Source organism: Rhea pennata, chromosome 6, assembly GCF_028389875.1.
Source record: "Rhea pennata isolate bPtePen1 chromosome 6, bPtePen1.pri, whole genome shotgun sequence".
Classification (NCBI taxonomy): domain Eukaryota; kingdom Metazoa; phylum Chordata; class Aves; order Rheiformes; family Rheidae; genus Rhea; species Rhea pennata.
The window spans coordinates 22229957-22246106 of NC_084668.1; the positions used below are offsets into that span (position 1 = coordinate 22229957).

General features: G+C 35.8%; 1 protein-coding gene across 6 annotated transcripts in view; it reads left to right on the forward strand.

Annotated features, from left to right (window-relative positions):
- UBR3 (ubiquitin protein ligase E3 component n-recognin 3) overlaps positions 1 to 16150 on the forward strand; it is a 120882-nt gene that overhangs the window by 28966 nt on the left and 75766 nt on the right. For 5 of the 6 annotated variants that reach the window (XM_062579035.1, XM_062579037.1, XM_062579039.1 and 2 more), the window contains 11 exons: positions 3949 to 4177; positions 7804 to 7983; positions 8756 to 8889; positions 10068 to 10154; positions 10779 to 10844; positions 10936 to 11025; positions 12007 to 12135; positions 12223 to 12275; positions 13342 to 13475; positions 13950 to 14034; positions 15826 to 15968. In XM_062579035.1, coding sequence (XP_062435019.1) covers positions 3949 to 4177; positions 7804 to 7983; positions 8756 to 8889; positions 10068 to 10154; positions 10779 to 10844; positions 10936 to 11025; positions 12007 to 12135; positions 12223 to 12275; positions 13342 to 13475; positions 13950 to 14034; positions 15826 to 15968 — 1330 coding nt within the window. Of the gene's footprint in view, positions 1 to 1218; positions 1277 to 3948; positions 4178 to 7803; positions 7984 to 8755; positions 8890 to 10067; positions 10155 to 10778; positions 10845 to 10935; positions 11026 to 12006; positions 12136 to 12222; positions 12276 to 13341; positions 13476 to 13949; positions 14035 to 15825; positions 15969 to 16150 lie in introns of those variants that run through there. The other variant, XM_062579040.1, reaches the window with a different exon arrangement.

Consider the following 16150-nt stretch of genomic DNA (forward strand, 5'->3'; position numbering starts at 1 on the left):
GTCATCTTCTACCTGCTGTACTGTGTGTTCAGATTAAAATGAAGGATTATTTAAACATTCCTTTTGTTTTGTTAGCAAGTTCATATTACATTTGATTAAACAGTCAGTTCAATTCCTACGTATAAACTTGATTAGCATGGATCCTAGGTATCTGCATTTTTTTTTGAAAAAAATGGCTTTGTTTTGATTGCTGTAACCTTTTGAAAGGTGCTTTGCAGCAGAAGGCAATCTTAGAGTAAGAAATGTACCACAAAACAATACTAGGAAGGCAGCAACACTATTTTGTTTGTACCTATACTTTATTGCAAAGCTGCACGAATGATGTGTTTGAAACACATCTACAAAGGATGTGGCTAATTTACAAGAAGTGGCTCTGCCTTTTGCAGATGCACAGAGAGGAGGTAGAGTTTGGGATGAATAGGAAGATATTTTATCTTTTAAGCCACCACTGAGCCTTTATGAAGTGCTTATACTGTTTAATCATGTCAAACAGTAGGAATGCCTATAGAGATGTAAATTGTTCCACATGATCTTTCTGCTGCTTTCTCCCCTCCCATCTATACCACACATACTGTCTTCTCACTTTTTACTTCCATTGTTTGTGCCAGGTTGTCTGATTCTTGATGAGCTGATTGGGCTTACTAAACTGGCAGAATCTCTTTGCTAGGTTAGTTTTCTGATGGGATGGGTGAACTAACCAGACATGTAGGCACAGAGCTGGCTATCTGTACGATGCTTGGAGTTTGCTGAAATCTCTGGCATCTAGCATAAACATAGTGCAGCAAACTCTCAGTCCACCATGCCCTGATTGATGCAGTGAGTGAGCCACCAGCAATCTGTTACACAGATTTCTTGTTAAAATGGGAAAAAGAAGTTCTCTTTGGGGATTTCTAGTATTGGGAAGAGATGTTAAGAATGATGGGCTGAAACACTGAGCGAGTTCTCATTGCTCCCCTCTACCTCTGCATGTGAAAGAGAAATAACAATAAGCAGCATTGTCTTTGTCTTATAGGATCTGTGCCTGAGCCATCCCTTCAAGCACTCCCCCATAACAAAAGTTTGGAAGACATCCAAGAAAAGACAAAGGAAACAGCAGAGAAACTTGCTGGAGCCTCCAAAAAATTAGGTGTTTTGATGTGGACAGGTTTTCTACAAGAACAAAGACCAGACAAGTAGGGCCTCTGTGTGACCAAGGAGAAAGCAAAGAAGAGGGGTTGGCTGTAACCAGAAGACTGATGGAGAGATGTAAATCATTCAAGAGCAGAGACTTGCTATGGTCTGGAAAAATGGAAGTTAACAGAAATATGCAAAAGCATCTGATAGAGATAATGAATCAACAAACATAATTATCAGAAATGCCATACATCTTCAGTCATGTCCCATAGTGAAGATTGAGATAAGGATTAGAGCAATAGAAGTTCACTAACTCCTGGATATAATGTTCTACAAATTCTGTAGAACATTTTTTTCTTTTGGAAACTTTATTTTAGCACAACTTTCTCCTGACACAACTATCTTTTTCCTTACAATGAAAACATAAACATAGGAGAGGCAAATTCCTCTCTAACTAAAACATAGCGTTGGTGTCAGGTTCCTACAGGATCTGAGATTGTTGTGTGGCCACCAAGAGGAAAGACCAGATGAAAGAGGTGACTTTATTTTGTAGTAGGCTAGAACTTTAGCAACTGCACAATTGCACTTATCTTAGACAGTAAGTTAGTTAAATAAATGGAAAACATCTGCCATATGAAGCTCTTCTTGTAAACGACTGGAGGCTGAGCAAGTATTCAGAAAGACATATCATACCTGTATTCTATATTTTTACCTTTATCTGTCTAGGGACTCATGTACTGGATGCTGGACGGTATGGACTGATCTGACCTGCCCTGGCTGCAGTTTAGACAGAATTTTAGCAGTTATACTTCTGGGATTGAGTTTCATTTCCTCCTCTCAAAATGGGAGAGGGTTGTATTTGTTTAACTTACAAATTAAGGTTTCTAAATGGGTAAAGCGTATGCCTTGTATTTATTTAATCATATTAGAGAATCTATGTTGTAGATTCTATGCTGTATGTTGATAGCAAATCTATATTACTTTCAGAAAATCACTGAGCTGCATGAGTGAGGCACAAAAAACCCCTGATGTTTGTTGATTTAGGGGAAAAATCAAAAATTGTCTTCGGAGAAAGACCATGTTTTCACGATCAGCTCAAATTCAGAGTGCTTTGTAAAACAAATAAAACACAGTACCTACACTGTAGCACTTAACAGTCCTGTTTAAAGAGGAGTGAAGAGGTATTGTGCTGGAAAACGAAAACTGTGAAATTATTTTGTCAAACTACATGTTTTATTTTAATGTTCCTTAAGTCTAGTATTAACATGTTCTAAAATACTACTAGCAAAATTAATGTACTAACTTTTTAAAATATCAAATGTATCGTTTGTTTCTGAAGCTTAACATTAATAGTGTAGATGTTCTGGTGTTTATTATAAATGTCATTGCAGTGACTACAGTTGTATCAAGCTCTGTTTAAGTTAACCAATATATTATGAATACAGTCTTACCAAAGAGGCTGTAGCTGAAAATAATTACCATTATGACAGGTGCTGTACACAGAAGAAATTTTTGTCTGTCATACAAATTTCCATCATCTTGGACTAGCCAAAACAGGGCAACTTAAACAATATTATGCTGTTTTCTACAGTGACCCTTCTTCACCGCTTCTCTCCCTTCCCCTGGTATATATTTGCACATCAGCAGCTTGCTTTATATTTTGAGGATGTTGGCTGGAACAAGCCATTTTTACGACCGACCACAACATCATGGCATCATGATGTTTTGGGGAATATTTTCTAAATAAGAACATGGTAGTGCTGTAATAAAAATATGGGAGTACAGAGTCTGAGGCATTTGGGTAAAACGAGGTAATGATTTGTATACAGTCCACTGAAAACACATATATTTTTAAAGGTGTTTTTAAAATTTAAAATTTTATTTTTAAGAAAGACTTATACTTCCAGAAGGACTAGATACAGGATTTTGGACATTGAGCTGAAAATTCTTTTATCACTGTGAAAGCTTGTATTATCTGTTCTTACTGAGCCGAGCAAGCCCAGATGGTGATAATTCAGAACTTAAAGTACTAAATGAGAAACTATTTAGAAGCTGGCATATACACTCACATGTATATGCAGTGCAGGAGATGGGTTTACAGTGCACTTTAAGGCTAAAAATAGTGTGGTCCAAAAAATTGTACTGAGACTGATATGCATTGATGTATTTAATTAATTAAAAATAATACAAAACAGAAAAACAGTTGTATAATGAATAACATAGTTCAGATTTATTTAGGAGAAAGCACTAAAAGATTCTGAGGATAGCCTCTATTAAAAAGGAATGAGTTGCTATGATAGTAGATGAAATTCAGTGTTGACATGTCATCCTAGCCTGTTGAATGAATGAAAAACTGAGTCAGCGGGTAGGTGATTGCAAGCAATCGAGTTACAACAGCTCTATCAGCCACCGGCGATCTCATTGTTTGTAATATGTCATTTGGGGGCTTCACATTGTTCTAGGATTCAATAAATTTAGGGGGAAGTAATACTAGAACTTTACTCTATTCACAGGTATGCTTTGACCTTATGTTCCTTGTTTCAATGTTTCTGATTGTTTTACTGGAAAATGTGTAGAATGAGAAGACTGGATTTTGAGATCAGGAAATAAAATTTGAGGAATAAGTTACTTCTTTCTATAGAAGGGTCAATGGATATGGACTGCTTCTGAAGCTAGACATGGAGTAGATAGACCACCAATTTTGTTTTGTCGTAGTAACTGATGTTTTAAGGATATGTTGGTTGTACTTTTGTAAAGTAAAACTTAATCATGAAAGAAAACTATATATTTTTTGTGGTTTTTGTTTTAACATGAAATTTTTTTTACTGTTTGCAGATCGCTTTTACCAAAACTTTTGTTCAACATTATGCTTTTATTATGAAAACACTGAAGAAAAGCCATGAATCAGACACTATGTCTAATAGAATAGTGCATATCAGTGTTCAGTTGTTCAGCAACGAAGAACTAGCACGCCAAGTAACAGAAGAATGTCAGCTGCTGGATATTATGGTCACTGTTCTATTATATATGATGGAAAGTTGCCTTATTAAAAGCGAATTGCAAGGTAGGTTGATTTTATTTTTTCCCCCTCATAGATAATTAATAAATGGTTAATCTCTTTGTTAAATTTAGTGTCTCGTCCATCACCCCCCACCCCGAAATGCATAGGGTATAGCGATAGATGGTAGAAACTGAATCTCATGATTTTCTGGAAACATAAAAGATCATTTTCAAGAGTCATACTGATGTTTTCTTGTGTGGTTTGTAATGTTTTCTTTTTTTTTTTGGTAGTAATCTTACCTAGTTTAGAATACTTAGTATTGTGCAGATTTGTTGGATAAAGTGCATATGTGCTAGTTGTGAAGCTCATCTAAATGAGAACTTACATAAATTGAGATTTGTATTTATTTAAGCAAAGTATTTTCAAAGTACTTCATCAGTTGTTTAAAGTACTTGAAATTGGTTTAATTTTTCTCACTTGTAATTGTTTTAATAAAGTTTAATTTAATTAAGGAAGACTGATTTATTCCTTTACAAATGTAATCGTTTGATCAAGCTCTTGGATGACAGAATGGTGATTTGAACTTAAAGTAGTTTACACTGTTTACATTCTTCTAGAGAAGAGGGCAGTCCTGTTTCTACCTTCCTCCCTTTACCTATGCTTATCTGAAGTTTGGTGGCACAACAAATTTTGCTGACTTGTTTTTCATGCTTTCAAGTACTCCAACTGCAGACCTCAGCCCTCTTTATGCTAGTTTGAAGATGCTTTTTCTTGATAGCTAGTCTGCTGCTGCTAAATAAATACTGCCAACTTCAGCATGGAACAGAAACTTTTCTTCCTCTGAAGTGTGCTTTGTCTATGACTCCACTTTATCTGTAGCCTAATACAGAATAACTGCACTGAAATGGAAAATCCTCAGTCCTCTAGCTACAAAGTATGGCCTCATTCAGCCACAATTCAACATGAAGAAACTTTGCCCTGTATATATTGTTTTAAAGGAGTCAAAACTGTTGTGTTCTGACTTGGTCCAGTGCATTGTTGCACCTTTTTTTCTTAAAGGTTTGTGTAGCAAGTGACTTTTGCTAAGCTGACACCATAGTGGTGGAATTTAATTTAAAAGTGTTTTTAAAGCATCTTCAGAGCTTTGCTAGTTGCTGAATAGAGGATGGTGCTAACACAATGGTAAGATTTTATGGTGGATCGTAATTGTAGACAAATAGAAAAAGGCTAAGGCCATGGCTAGGCATCCTCTGAAGAAACTTTGTGGTAATTTAGTATTTAAGCTGGAAATAGTAAGTGAAATATCTTCAGACAGATTTGTGATAGATTTGCAAGAGAACGTTTACCCCTAGAGCAGCTATAACATGGCATGAAGTTACCTATTTCCTTTCCCTAGCGCTAGTGATTTGTCTTGGCTGAGACCCCATCCTAGAATCTATGTGGTGCTTCTTTGCATTTTCACATTCCTCCTCATTGCTTTATATATGTGAGTTTGGGCAAACTGTAAATTGACATAGAAAAATTTTAGTAAAATACTTTATTTCTTCATTGCCTTATTTTGCAGTTCTACAAGCTTGCGTCTTGTGTTTTCTTTAGTTCAGAACGCTTTTTAGGGTGCTGGAAGCAGTAGTAAGAAGTCTGTTAGAAGTTTATGCTGGTAAGATAAGTTAGGAAAAAGAATTCTGTTTGTGCTGTGATGCAAACAAAAGATAGTTCATTTAGTATCTGAAGGAGACAAAGTTTGCTTCTCTCCAGCACATTTTATCCAGCTATCCACTGGCTGGGTTAGCAATCAGGACATGTAGCAGGAATTACATTTGCTAAGGCATGTTTAGTTTGTGTTGCTAGCAAATGTTAATTGTTATTTGGATAGCTGATCTCTGTTAAAAGTATACAGTTCGTTAAAGGTATTTGTGGATGCCAAGTGATACAATACAATGCAAATTGTATTTCTGAAACAGAGCGTTGGCCTAGGAGCTGCATGGGCATCAATTCAAAAGCATTACTTGTTCAGCTTACCTTTCTCTTGCATGTACTGTGAAGGGAGGAAGAGAATATTGGTGCAGAAAATAAAATTAGATCCCTAGAAAGATTTATTCCTGGTTCTTAAAGATTTTTTTTTCTCTCTATTAGCACTTTCCTGAACTTTTCATGAGGGAAGTATTTATACCCTAAGGAGAATGAGCCATCATCAAAACATTCTTAAAGAAAACCGCTTTCTTCCTCTGACTGACCTTACATAACCCTCACTTGCAGAGTACTCTGACGACGAGGAGTTGCTGCTGCCAGTTTAAAAAAACACTGAATCTGTCTGATCTCCGCTGGGGCAGGGGATCAGGGGCATGTAATTGTTGGTTCTTTTCCAGGTACTTTCATGGGTTCAGGCAGAGCTTGTGGAGGTTTTATCCTGTTCTTGGGTAGGCTGTGTGAGCAGGTGGGAACCAGGCAGCCGAACACCAGCCCTAGTTTTCTTTCTTCCCAGATGTACCAGATACCAGGCAAGCGGTTATAGAGTATTGGACAGATGGCAGCAGAGAAGCTTGAAGTTGTGTAGAGCACTCTTCTAGTGCTCCAGTTGAATAGACAGAAGTCAGCTGAAGAACTTGAGTTCTATATTACCTTATTGTAACTGGAAAGTTTCTGTTTACAGCTGCAGTTTGGGCAGCATATTTTTAGGATGAGACTTGATCCATTTCTCTGAGTGTGCCTTGTACCTGAGGACTAAAACTTGTCAAGATCAAAGTACTATGCAATTTCAAATTCAAAAAGCTCTGTTGAAATAGCAGGCAAAACAATATGGTTTTTATCTCTTTACCAATCTGCCAACAAAAATAATACAAACTCAGAGTAAAAATAAAAAAGTATTTTCTTTGGTAGTTAAAGGGGAGAAAAAAAAAGTTGCTTACTTACAAACCCAGGCAGATCCATTCCAGGTACATTTGTGCTGGAGTTTGGAATCTCCTAATACCAGTATCTTTTTGCTCTGGCCATACAGTGCTGCTTGTTTTTGTCATGATGCTTTCACCTGCTTAAAAGGTATCTGTAAGGGTCCCTTGTGCATTTAAACTGGACAACAGCCACCTCCAAGGCTGGTCATCAGATCTGAAGTTTTCTTTCTTCTCTTGGCTTGAGTCATGACAGCGACTGAGAGGTGGATGCAAGAAGTTATTTCGTGTAGATAATGACTCCAGGACCAATCCTGTTTCCCTACTGTTCTTTGTAGGGATCCTTCCTCATAAAAACCAACTTAAGACATTTATTTAATAGGTATAGAGGACATATCTTTGTGATTCAAAGGGAGAGGTGTTTTCTCCCCTGCTGTGATTTCTTCCCTTTTCTCTTTGGAAATCTTCTCCTGTCGTAGGCCTACGGAGATGAAATGAACCCTGTGTCTGTTCTCTATGGAATTTCATTGGGGTAGCGGCTCAAAGGGCACTGCTCTTCAAAGGCTGCGATCATCTTGTTCAAAGTGTGTGTGTCTCCTACTAGGGTGGGATTGACACTGGTGTCCACACCATGAGAAAACAACTTGAGATGCCATCAAGTAAATAAGCTTTTCTGCAGTTTCCTGTGTGCGTTGTCACAAGGTTACAATGAATCCTAACTTTTATTCTTGTGTGATCCTAGACAAAGGTCTAAAAATTAGAACAAGGAAAAAGTTGCATTACTCTCTTTATTTTTTAATCTAGATGAAGAAAATAGTTTACATGTTGTGGTGAACTGTGGGGAAGCACTACTGAAGAATAATACTTACTGGCCCCTGGTTAGTGATTTTATAAATATACTCTCACACCAAAGCGTGGCAAAGAAATTTTTGGAAGATCATGGTCTTTTGGTAACATGGATGAATTTTGTATCATTCTTTCAAGGTATGTGACTTTTATAGTCAGTACTAATACAAGGATCTTGAGACAGCTTTACGTTCACAGTAGCGAAATTGTTACATCCCTGTATATAAGTATGTATTTCATTAATATTCTCGTAAGCAGACATTCCTGGAAAGGACCAGTATATTCTGGAAAACAAATTTGAAAATGATCTTCTAATGGATCTTTGCCTTGTGCAGACCAGGTGAAGAGCAATTACATAATAGTTCAGTGGGATTCACGTCACCAAAATTCTCAAGTTGTACCGATAGTGCAAATCATAACTTGTGCTAGAACTGTTCTAGTGGCAGAGCCTTAAATTTACATATGGGGTAACTTAATCTAATGAATTTATGAGTTTTTCTAAGTGTTACTGTGAAGGAACATGTTTTTATTAAAAGCAAACAAACAAAAACTTACCACAAACTGAAAAATATTTATCTAGCAAGAGATCTAGGTGTTTTCTGTCCAAAAGTTCTGACTGACTAACGTTCAAAGTAAATGGGCTGCAGTCCGTTATTAATGTCACCTGCAAAATAACTGACTGCAATTACTAGCCAAATCATCATTCTTTTCTGATCTGTTTCTGTTCAAATTTTGATGCTCACCCTTGTATTTCATCTATTATCCTACTACTAGATAAGATGCATTTAAACATACCTTCTGTGGGGTTTTTTTTTGTTGATAGATCTGTGACTATGTAACATAAAAGTACTACATTCTAGTTAGTCATAGTTAAATGCTTGGTTGTATAACTCTGCTTAAATCTTTGAAGGTATGAATTTAAATAAACGTGAATTAAATGAGCATGTGGAGTTTGAATCACAGACATACTATGCTGCCTTTGCTGCTGAGCTAGAAGCCTGTGCACAGCCAATGTGGGGTCTTCTGTCACACTGCAAAGTTAGAGTAAGTAATATTTATCTGTCATGTTTTCAAATACAAGCAAAAAGAAATCCTTTTAATGTTCCTCTGTGTAGTCTCAAGGAAATTCAGAAGTGGTTAAAATTATAAACCTTTTTTCCTTATCTCTAATTTTGTTTTTCTTTTGACTGCTTTTTATGTAAGGTATCATGTATAAACATTGTTTTGTTTCCTTTAAGGAATACAGTTATTTGAACAGTGATGCATTTCTTTAAGGATGTTTATAAAGGTGTTAGATACTGGTTAATAGCTTAACTTTTAGATTTGTATTCAGGAAGATTAAAATCAAGCTGAGAAGAGTTTTTGATGGGTTAACGTTTGCCGGGTTGGTTAGTGGAAGCATCCAGGTGTATCATAGCTTATTTCAGGGTTCTCAAATCTGAAATATCAGGCTGTTTTATCTTGAGGAGACTTTTTTCCTGCTGTCTTTGCCTACCAAATATATAATATTGTGATCAGTTATTATTCTGAGTGTGATGAATGTTGAGTTCATGCTCATACTGATCAAGCCAGTCAGCATTTACACACCTGCTGGCTAGCTGAAGCGCTGTTGGCTTTTTCACGTGCAGTGTGCCATAGCTGTCCTAAGAGTGTGAGGGAGGTCTGGAGCTGCTCTGTTTAGGGGGAAGGGAAGATTCATGTAGGCTACTGCTGCACTCCTGGAGGGCAGTGTACACCCCCAGCCTTGAAATATATGATTTAATCTGAAATATATTTTAGTAATAGGACATTATGATACGTAGCATAATTATTGTAAGGATCGTTAAGAACTATTTAGTATTGTGTTATCACTGGATTTCACATTCAGTAAGTTAAACTCTAAAATAACCTTTCAGTGGATAAAAGCTTATATAAGCCAGTATTTTTCAGTTGCTTGAAAAGACATCTTTTCTGCTTTGATTTCTAATTTTCTGATAAATGGAAAATAAATGGATAAATTAAAGTAGACATTAAGAGCAGACAGAAGGGACTTAATTCTTGCCGTTGAAATGATCCTCTTTTAGAATAACAATGAAACTGTACTAATACCATTAGCTTCCATATTATGAAGGCATAAAATGCATAGTAATGTAAAAATAACTGTATTTATTCGTAACAGTGAAACAAGGACACTTACTTAAAACTCTTTTGGTCCGTGTAATACAGCTTTTTTCTTGTTGCAGGAGACACAAGAATACACACGAAATGTTGTTAGATACTGCCTTGAAGCGCTTCAGGACTGGTTTGATGCTATCAACTTTGTAGATGAGGTGTGTATCCTTAATGAATTTAAGCAAAATGCTGTGAAAGTCTGGTTAAACTTAAAAGGTGATACACTTTATTTTCCTCATTACATTAAAACATCATTCTATGCACTGATCTAAAAAGAAAGAATTGCTTTGTTGAGATTAGAAAGTTTGTAGTTAATAGTCACAATATTATTTCCTACAATCCTATATGGCTGTAGTCTAACATTTTAGATTTACTGGTGCAAGTGTAAGCTGTGAGAGTCTTAAAAGCAGAGCCACTGCAGTACTTCCATCTAGTTGAATGGAGAGCTGAAGCAATGACAAGACAGAATAGCAATGATATGGTAGTGAGGAGGCAGCTTTGATAGCTTAGCAAAGGATACTGTCTTCAGGACAAGTTCAAGTGTCATTAACTACTAGGGACTCAGTAAGAGATTAATTGTAGCAGTCTGAACATGGGAAGGTTATGAAGCACTGGTGGTGGGGAATTAAATAATATTAGGTTAGTAGAAAGTAAGTCTGTCAAATGAGGGCATGCAAGATACTGCGCTTGGTGATGGTGACAAAGGCATTCATATATATATATATATATATATATATATATATATAAAATGTGATATTAAAATATCTATGTTTTGTTTTCAGCCAGCTCCTAACCAAGTTACTTTTCATTTGCCACTGCATCGTTACTTTGCTATGTTTTTAAGTAAGGTAAGCAGATGCTTATAGTCACATAAAAGATGGAAATTGCCTGTTGAGTGTAACTGTTCAATAAAATGTATATTTCCTTTCCTCTGCCCAGGCTGTCAAATGCCAAGAGCTAGATCTGGATACTATCTTGCCAGATCAGGAGATGCTGATGAAACTAATGATACACCCACTTCAAATTCAGGTATGGGCAAACTTCTCTGATGCAAATACACAGATGTACAATAAAAGATACTGCTATCTGATGCTTGTCTCTTTAACAAAAATCACTTAAATATGTATTAAGGTAGGTTAGAAGGGTGTGTGTGTCTTAACTGTGGAATATAAAAATAAGAAGTACATAATAAATAGCATATACTGAATAGTTAGGATAAACTTAGGTTTTTTTTCTAATTCCCAAAATTAAATATGGGCCATTAGTTAGGAACATAATTCTGAGAATATAATAATATTCATCATAGCACTTTCAAACAGAATAGCTAAATTTGAATACAGACTTTTGTTCGTGGAATTGCTATTATTGGAGTGCAAACAGAGACTAAATCTCAATCTGAAAACTTGAAATCTTAAATTGAGAATGATTTCAAGAGTGGGTGTACCCTGCAGCATTTTTTATTTATAAGTTTGTATTTATTTGTTTATAAGTGATAGTGAATAATATTTATAATCACTGCTTTTATACCTGACATACTTTTAAGCTGAAAAAGGTCAAAAGAAGCCATTATTTTAACCACTGATGATCTCATGTTTGGAATATTTTTCAAGATGAAAAATGATGTATCGTTTCATTAGCTTTGATCACTTTCATCATCTGAAATACATTCTCAATAAGAAGTCACAAAGTTTTTTATCAAATCATTCAACATACTTTTTTTTATATTATGTCTGATATGCAGATACATTTCTGCCTCAAGAAATGCCATTAGTTGGTACTGGCTACATTTTTTGAAGTATTTTGTTATATATTGAGAATTGACTTGCATCCTGCACTCTTATTTTTGAGACTGAGAATAAATATATGTATAAATATGTGTGTGTATATATACATGTGTATACACGCACAGAGTAGTACAGAGTAATATATTGGTGATCTGTTAACACTGAACCAAACAACTTAATGTCTCTGTTTGCAGACTTTTTTTTTTTTTTTTTTTTAATTGAACAGGCAAGCCTTTCTGAAATTCACAGCAACATGTGGGTGAGGAATGGCCTACAAATTAAAGGACAGGCAATGACTTACGTACAATCTCACTTTTGTAATTCCATGATTGATCCTGACATTTATCTGCTGCAAGTAAGTTATGTTTTCTGAGAATCCAAGCCAATGTTTATTTAAAAAAGAAATCCTAGTGAATACAATGAATTGATTCTCTTTCCGCAGGTCTGTGCCTCTAGACTTGACCCAGATTATTTTATTTCATCAGTTTTTGAAAGGTAAGATCCAAAGAAGAATGCTGCTCTTCAGTATTTTGCCAACTCTTGACTAACTAATGCAATGGGAGAGAAAAGATGCGTATACACCTTTGCATACAGTGATAAACAATTTCAGTGCTATGATTCTGCCTAGCTAAAGCTAATACATACCCCAGGGCTCTACAGTTTAGCTATTTCATGTTCATCATTTCATTCAAGAGTAGCTTTTGAGTTATAGTTAATAGTTCAGATGTCTGTTTTCTGAGCATTTTCAGTTTTTAAAGTACTGTACATTCTCATGTGGAAACATTCAGGATATGCTAGCGTGAACAAGTGGACAAACAGAGCTGCAGTAGTGAGACTTCATAGAATCACAGAATCGGTGAGGTTGGAAGGGACCTCTGGAGATCATCTAGTCCAATCTCCCTGCTCAGGTAGGGTCACCTAGAGCATGGTAGATAGGGTTGCATCCAGGCGGCCCTTGAAGATCTCCAGAGAAGGAGACTCCACCACCTCTCTGGGCAACCTGGTCCAGTGCTCCGTCACTCTCACAGTGAAGAAATTCCTCCTCACGTTCAGGCGGAACCTCCTGCGGTTCAGTTTCTGTCCCATCACATGGGACAACTGAAAAGAGTTTGTCCCCGTCCCCATGACAACCCTCCCTTCAGGTACTTGTACACATTGATAAGATTCCTCCTCAGTCTTCTCTCCTCCAGGCTAAACAGGCCAAGCTCTTGCAGCTGACTTCCAGAAGAAATGCTAGCTTTGCCAGATAAAATAAATCTGTGCCTGTATATATGTGGGTATGAAAGTAGGTTAATTGATATTAGTTTTTATATGTTCGTAAGTGCCAGATGTTTTCACGTGGAGTACATATGACTATAGCACATTCCACACAGGTAGTTAAATAAAAATCTAGCTTCAAAAATAAAAGTTTTTATATCTATTTGCGTATTACTGCATTATATGCATTTTTTTGTATTAATTTAGGTCTGATCTGCATGGTATCCTGAGTTTATCAGTACATTTATCATTACTGTTTTAATGTTGAAGAATGATGTTTCTGACTTTAATATTTGTTATGCAGATTTAAGGTGGTAGATCTGCTAACAATGGCATCGCAGCATCAGAATACGATTCTTGATTCGGAGCATGAAAGGTCCATGTTGGAAGGAGCCTTAACATTTTTAGTCCTTTTATTAAGTCTTCGTTTACATTTAGGTAAGAATCACAGCTTTAGAGATATATCTATCTAAATAATACGGCTTTTAATTTATTTTCACATTTCCAAAACATTTAATAGCTATCATAAAACTGAATAGGCAAAATTAGTAACTGAAAGCATCTAACACTTAGTCTCATCTTCACTGAAATTTTAATCACTTATGAATTAGAAATAGAATACATAGAAATAGAGAAAAATAGCTTTAATGGAAGTAAGTGGCTAAACTGTATTTAATCACCAAATGCCACGTTAAGATTCAGTGTCTTTTTCAGAAAGACAAGCAGTTTTTAGTTTAAATGTCTCCTTATGACTGAGCTTGTCTTTCATAAACTTTGCCCTTTTTATTGCTGTGCTTTTTATAACACTTTAGAATTACTTAATACTAATGTTTGTATTAAGTTATTTTAAGGGTGAAATATGCTGAGTGTTCAGGTTTTTTTAATTATGTTATTCTATTTTTCTTGTTCTAGGAATGACAGATGATGAGATCCTCAGAGCAGAGATGGTAGCTCAACTCTGTATGAATGACAGGACGCACAGTTCATTATTGGATCTCATATCCTTGAAGTATATTAACTAGTGTACGTGAACGCAGGTGACGGGTACCTGGATAGCAGTGAGATTTTGGAGCTTGAACATCATGTTAAATATCTGATTATCTTCAAAAATGTTTTCTCCTGCTTTGTTCTTCCTTATGAAATGTGCAGTGCTTTGTAATGTTTGCTTTTTTATTAATATAGAAGAAAGAACTTTTAAAATTATTTTTAAATACTACAAAAATCCTACAGTTGAGAGGTGAAAAGTCTGTTTTTCAGTAGGATTTCAGAAAGTCTTTCCAAGTGCAACCTTTATCTGGATTTGAGCCTTTGGTTATTGTTTATTATGTGCTAGCATAAAAAGAAGCCACTCTTGCTATTTTTGCTTTTGCTTTTGATATCAAAAGCTGAAAATGCAAATAATAGCATGCTGAATGCAGCTTTGAAAATTAGAGTGAAATGTATCTGTTTTAGTAGGAAAGTATCTTGAAGAATAGCAAATTCTAGGAAATCTTTCCACGCAATGATATGATTCATGTCCCTAAACTGTTCCATACCCAGTTTTACTGGTATCAACATATTAAGCTCCACAGGCAAATTTAACAGATTATGGTGATTGGCTGAAAGAGTTTGCAATCTAGTGACAGGCATCCGGTGAAAATATTACCAATTTATAAAGGTGTAAATGGAGAAGACTGAGAGTTACCAATATACAATAAAAATTATGCAATGAGACTTAGTAACTCATTTGTTTAGGATGCCATATATGCGGTTTACCTTTCATCTTTACTTGTTTATATTTTCAAAACCTGTTTCCCTTTACATTCTTTTCACCTGTCCTCTTTGCTGTATTCACAGTATTTTAAATGTGTGTTCTTGAATTTTTCTTGGGCTATTAGATCCTATTTGCCTTGAGCTCTTGCTCAGGGTGAGATTTTAGGGCTTGTACCTCAGAATAGATGGTTTTCCAAATGTTTGATTGTATACTTAAAACAAGGTCTGTCTATACTTTTCTGTCTGAATTCACCGGTTTTTCCACTTTGTAGGATCTGATGACCTGCTTCTCTTCCTTTATTTCATTCCCATGCCCATTAACCCTCTAAGAACCTTGTGATTTGTGAGGAGGTTTGGGAGATTCCCTTTCCCCCTCTCCCCATACTTATTTACTGTTTAAAACAATATAAAGTTATATGCCTAATGCTTGGAAGTAAAAATAAGTGATTGCTTATTGCTTATGTAAGAAGACCTATTACCACTTGAAAGAAAACCCCTGCTTTGTGGTAAGTGATTGCTTATGTAAGTATTAGTGCTTACTGCTTGTAATTTTGGGAATTGTCAGTAGGCTGATTAAGTATCACTATCAAAAAAATAAGGACTAGTTAGTCCAAGACTGAAAATTATTTAGTATGTCTATAGATCTCCAACCTTTTACTTTCTTTTTCTGCACTTAACCATAAATGCAAAATATTTTTTTTGCTATTAAGAAATCCAATGTGAGAGTAAACAGAGGCTAACACAAAAATTTTATATATGCACTACAGATAGTGGGTTTTAGTTCTTATTTAATACTTACCTCTTGAGCAAGTACGTAATTGGTTTGGTTTAAAGAGTTTAGTGTCCTATATAGGACACTGATTCACTTCAGTAGTAGTTGCTGCTCCAGTGCAGTTGGAGGATACAGCCCTCTTGTGGTTAAAACAGAGCATTGCTGAAATGTGGTTTCTGAAACACGCAAGTGAAAATGTCAGACAGAAGTAAAATGCTGTGTTCTGCAGTTAAGTTAACTTTATTTCCCTTAACACAAACATTACATTCCAGAAAACCCAAATCCTAAAAGTGGTATTATTCCAGGAAGCTTAAGCTTTGAATCAGTGTTGTCAGCAGTTGCTGATTTTAAAGCTCCTGTTTTTGAACCTGGAGGTTCCATGCAACAAGGAATGTATACACCTAAAGGTATGGTGCTCCGTGTCTTCTGTAATGTACTCGCTGGTAAGATGCTTAATCAGAGTTAGACCGAAAAAACCTCAGGGTCTGACTTTGTTGTTGTTGTCTGTTGCTTGTGTTTCTTAACAGCACTGCTCAAGACTGTTCATAGTTTTCTGTAAAGACATTTTGATCTAGAATTAAATTGAACC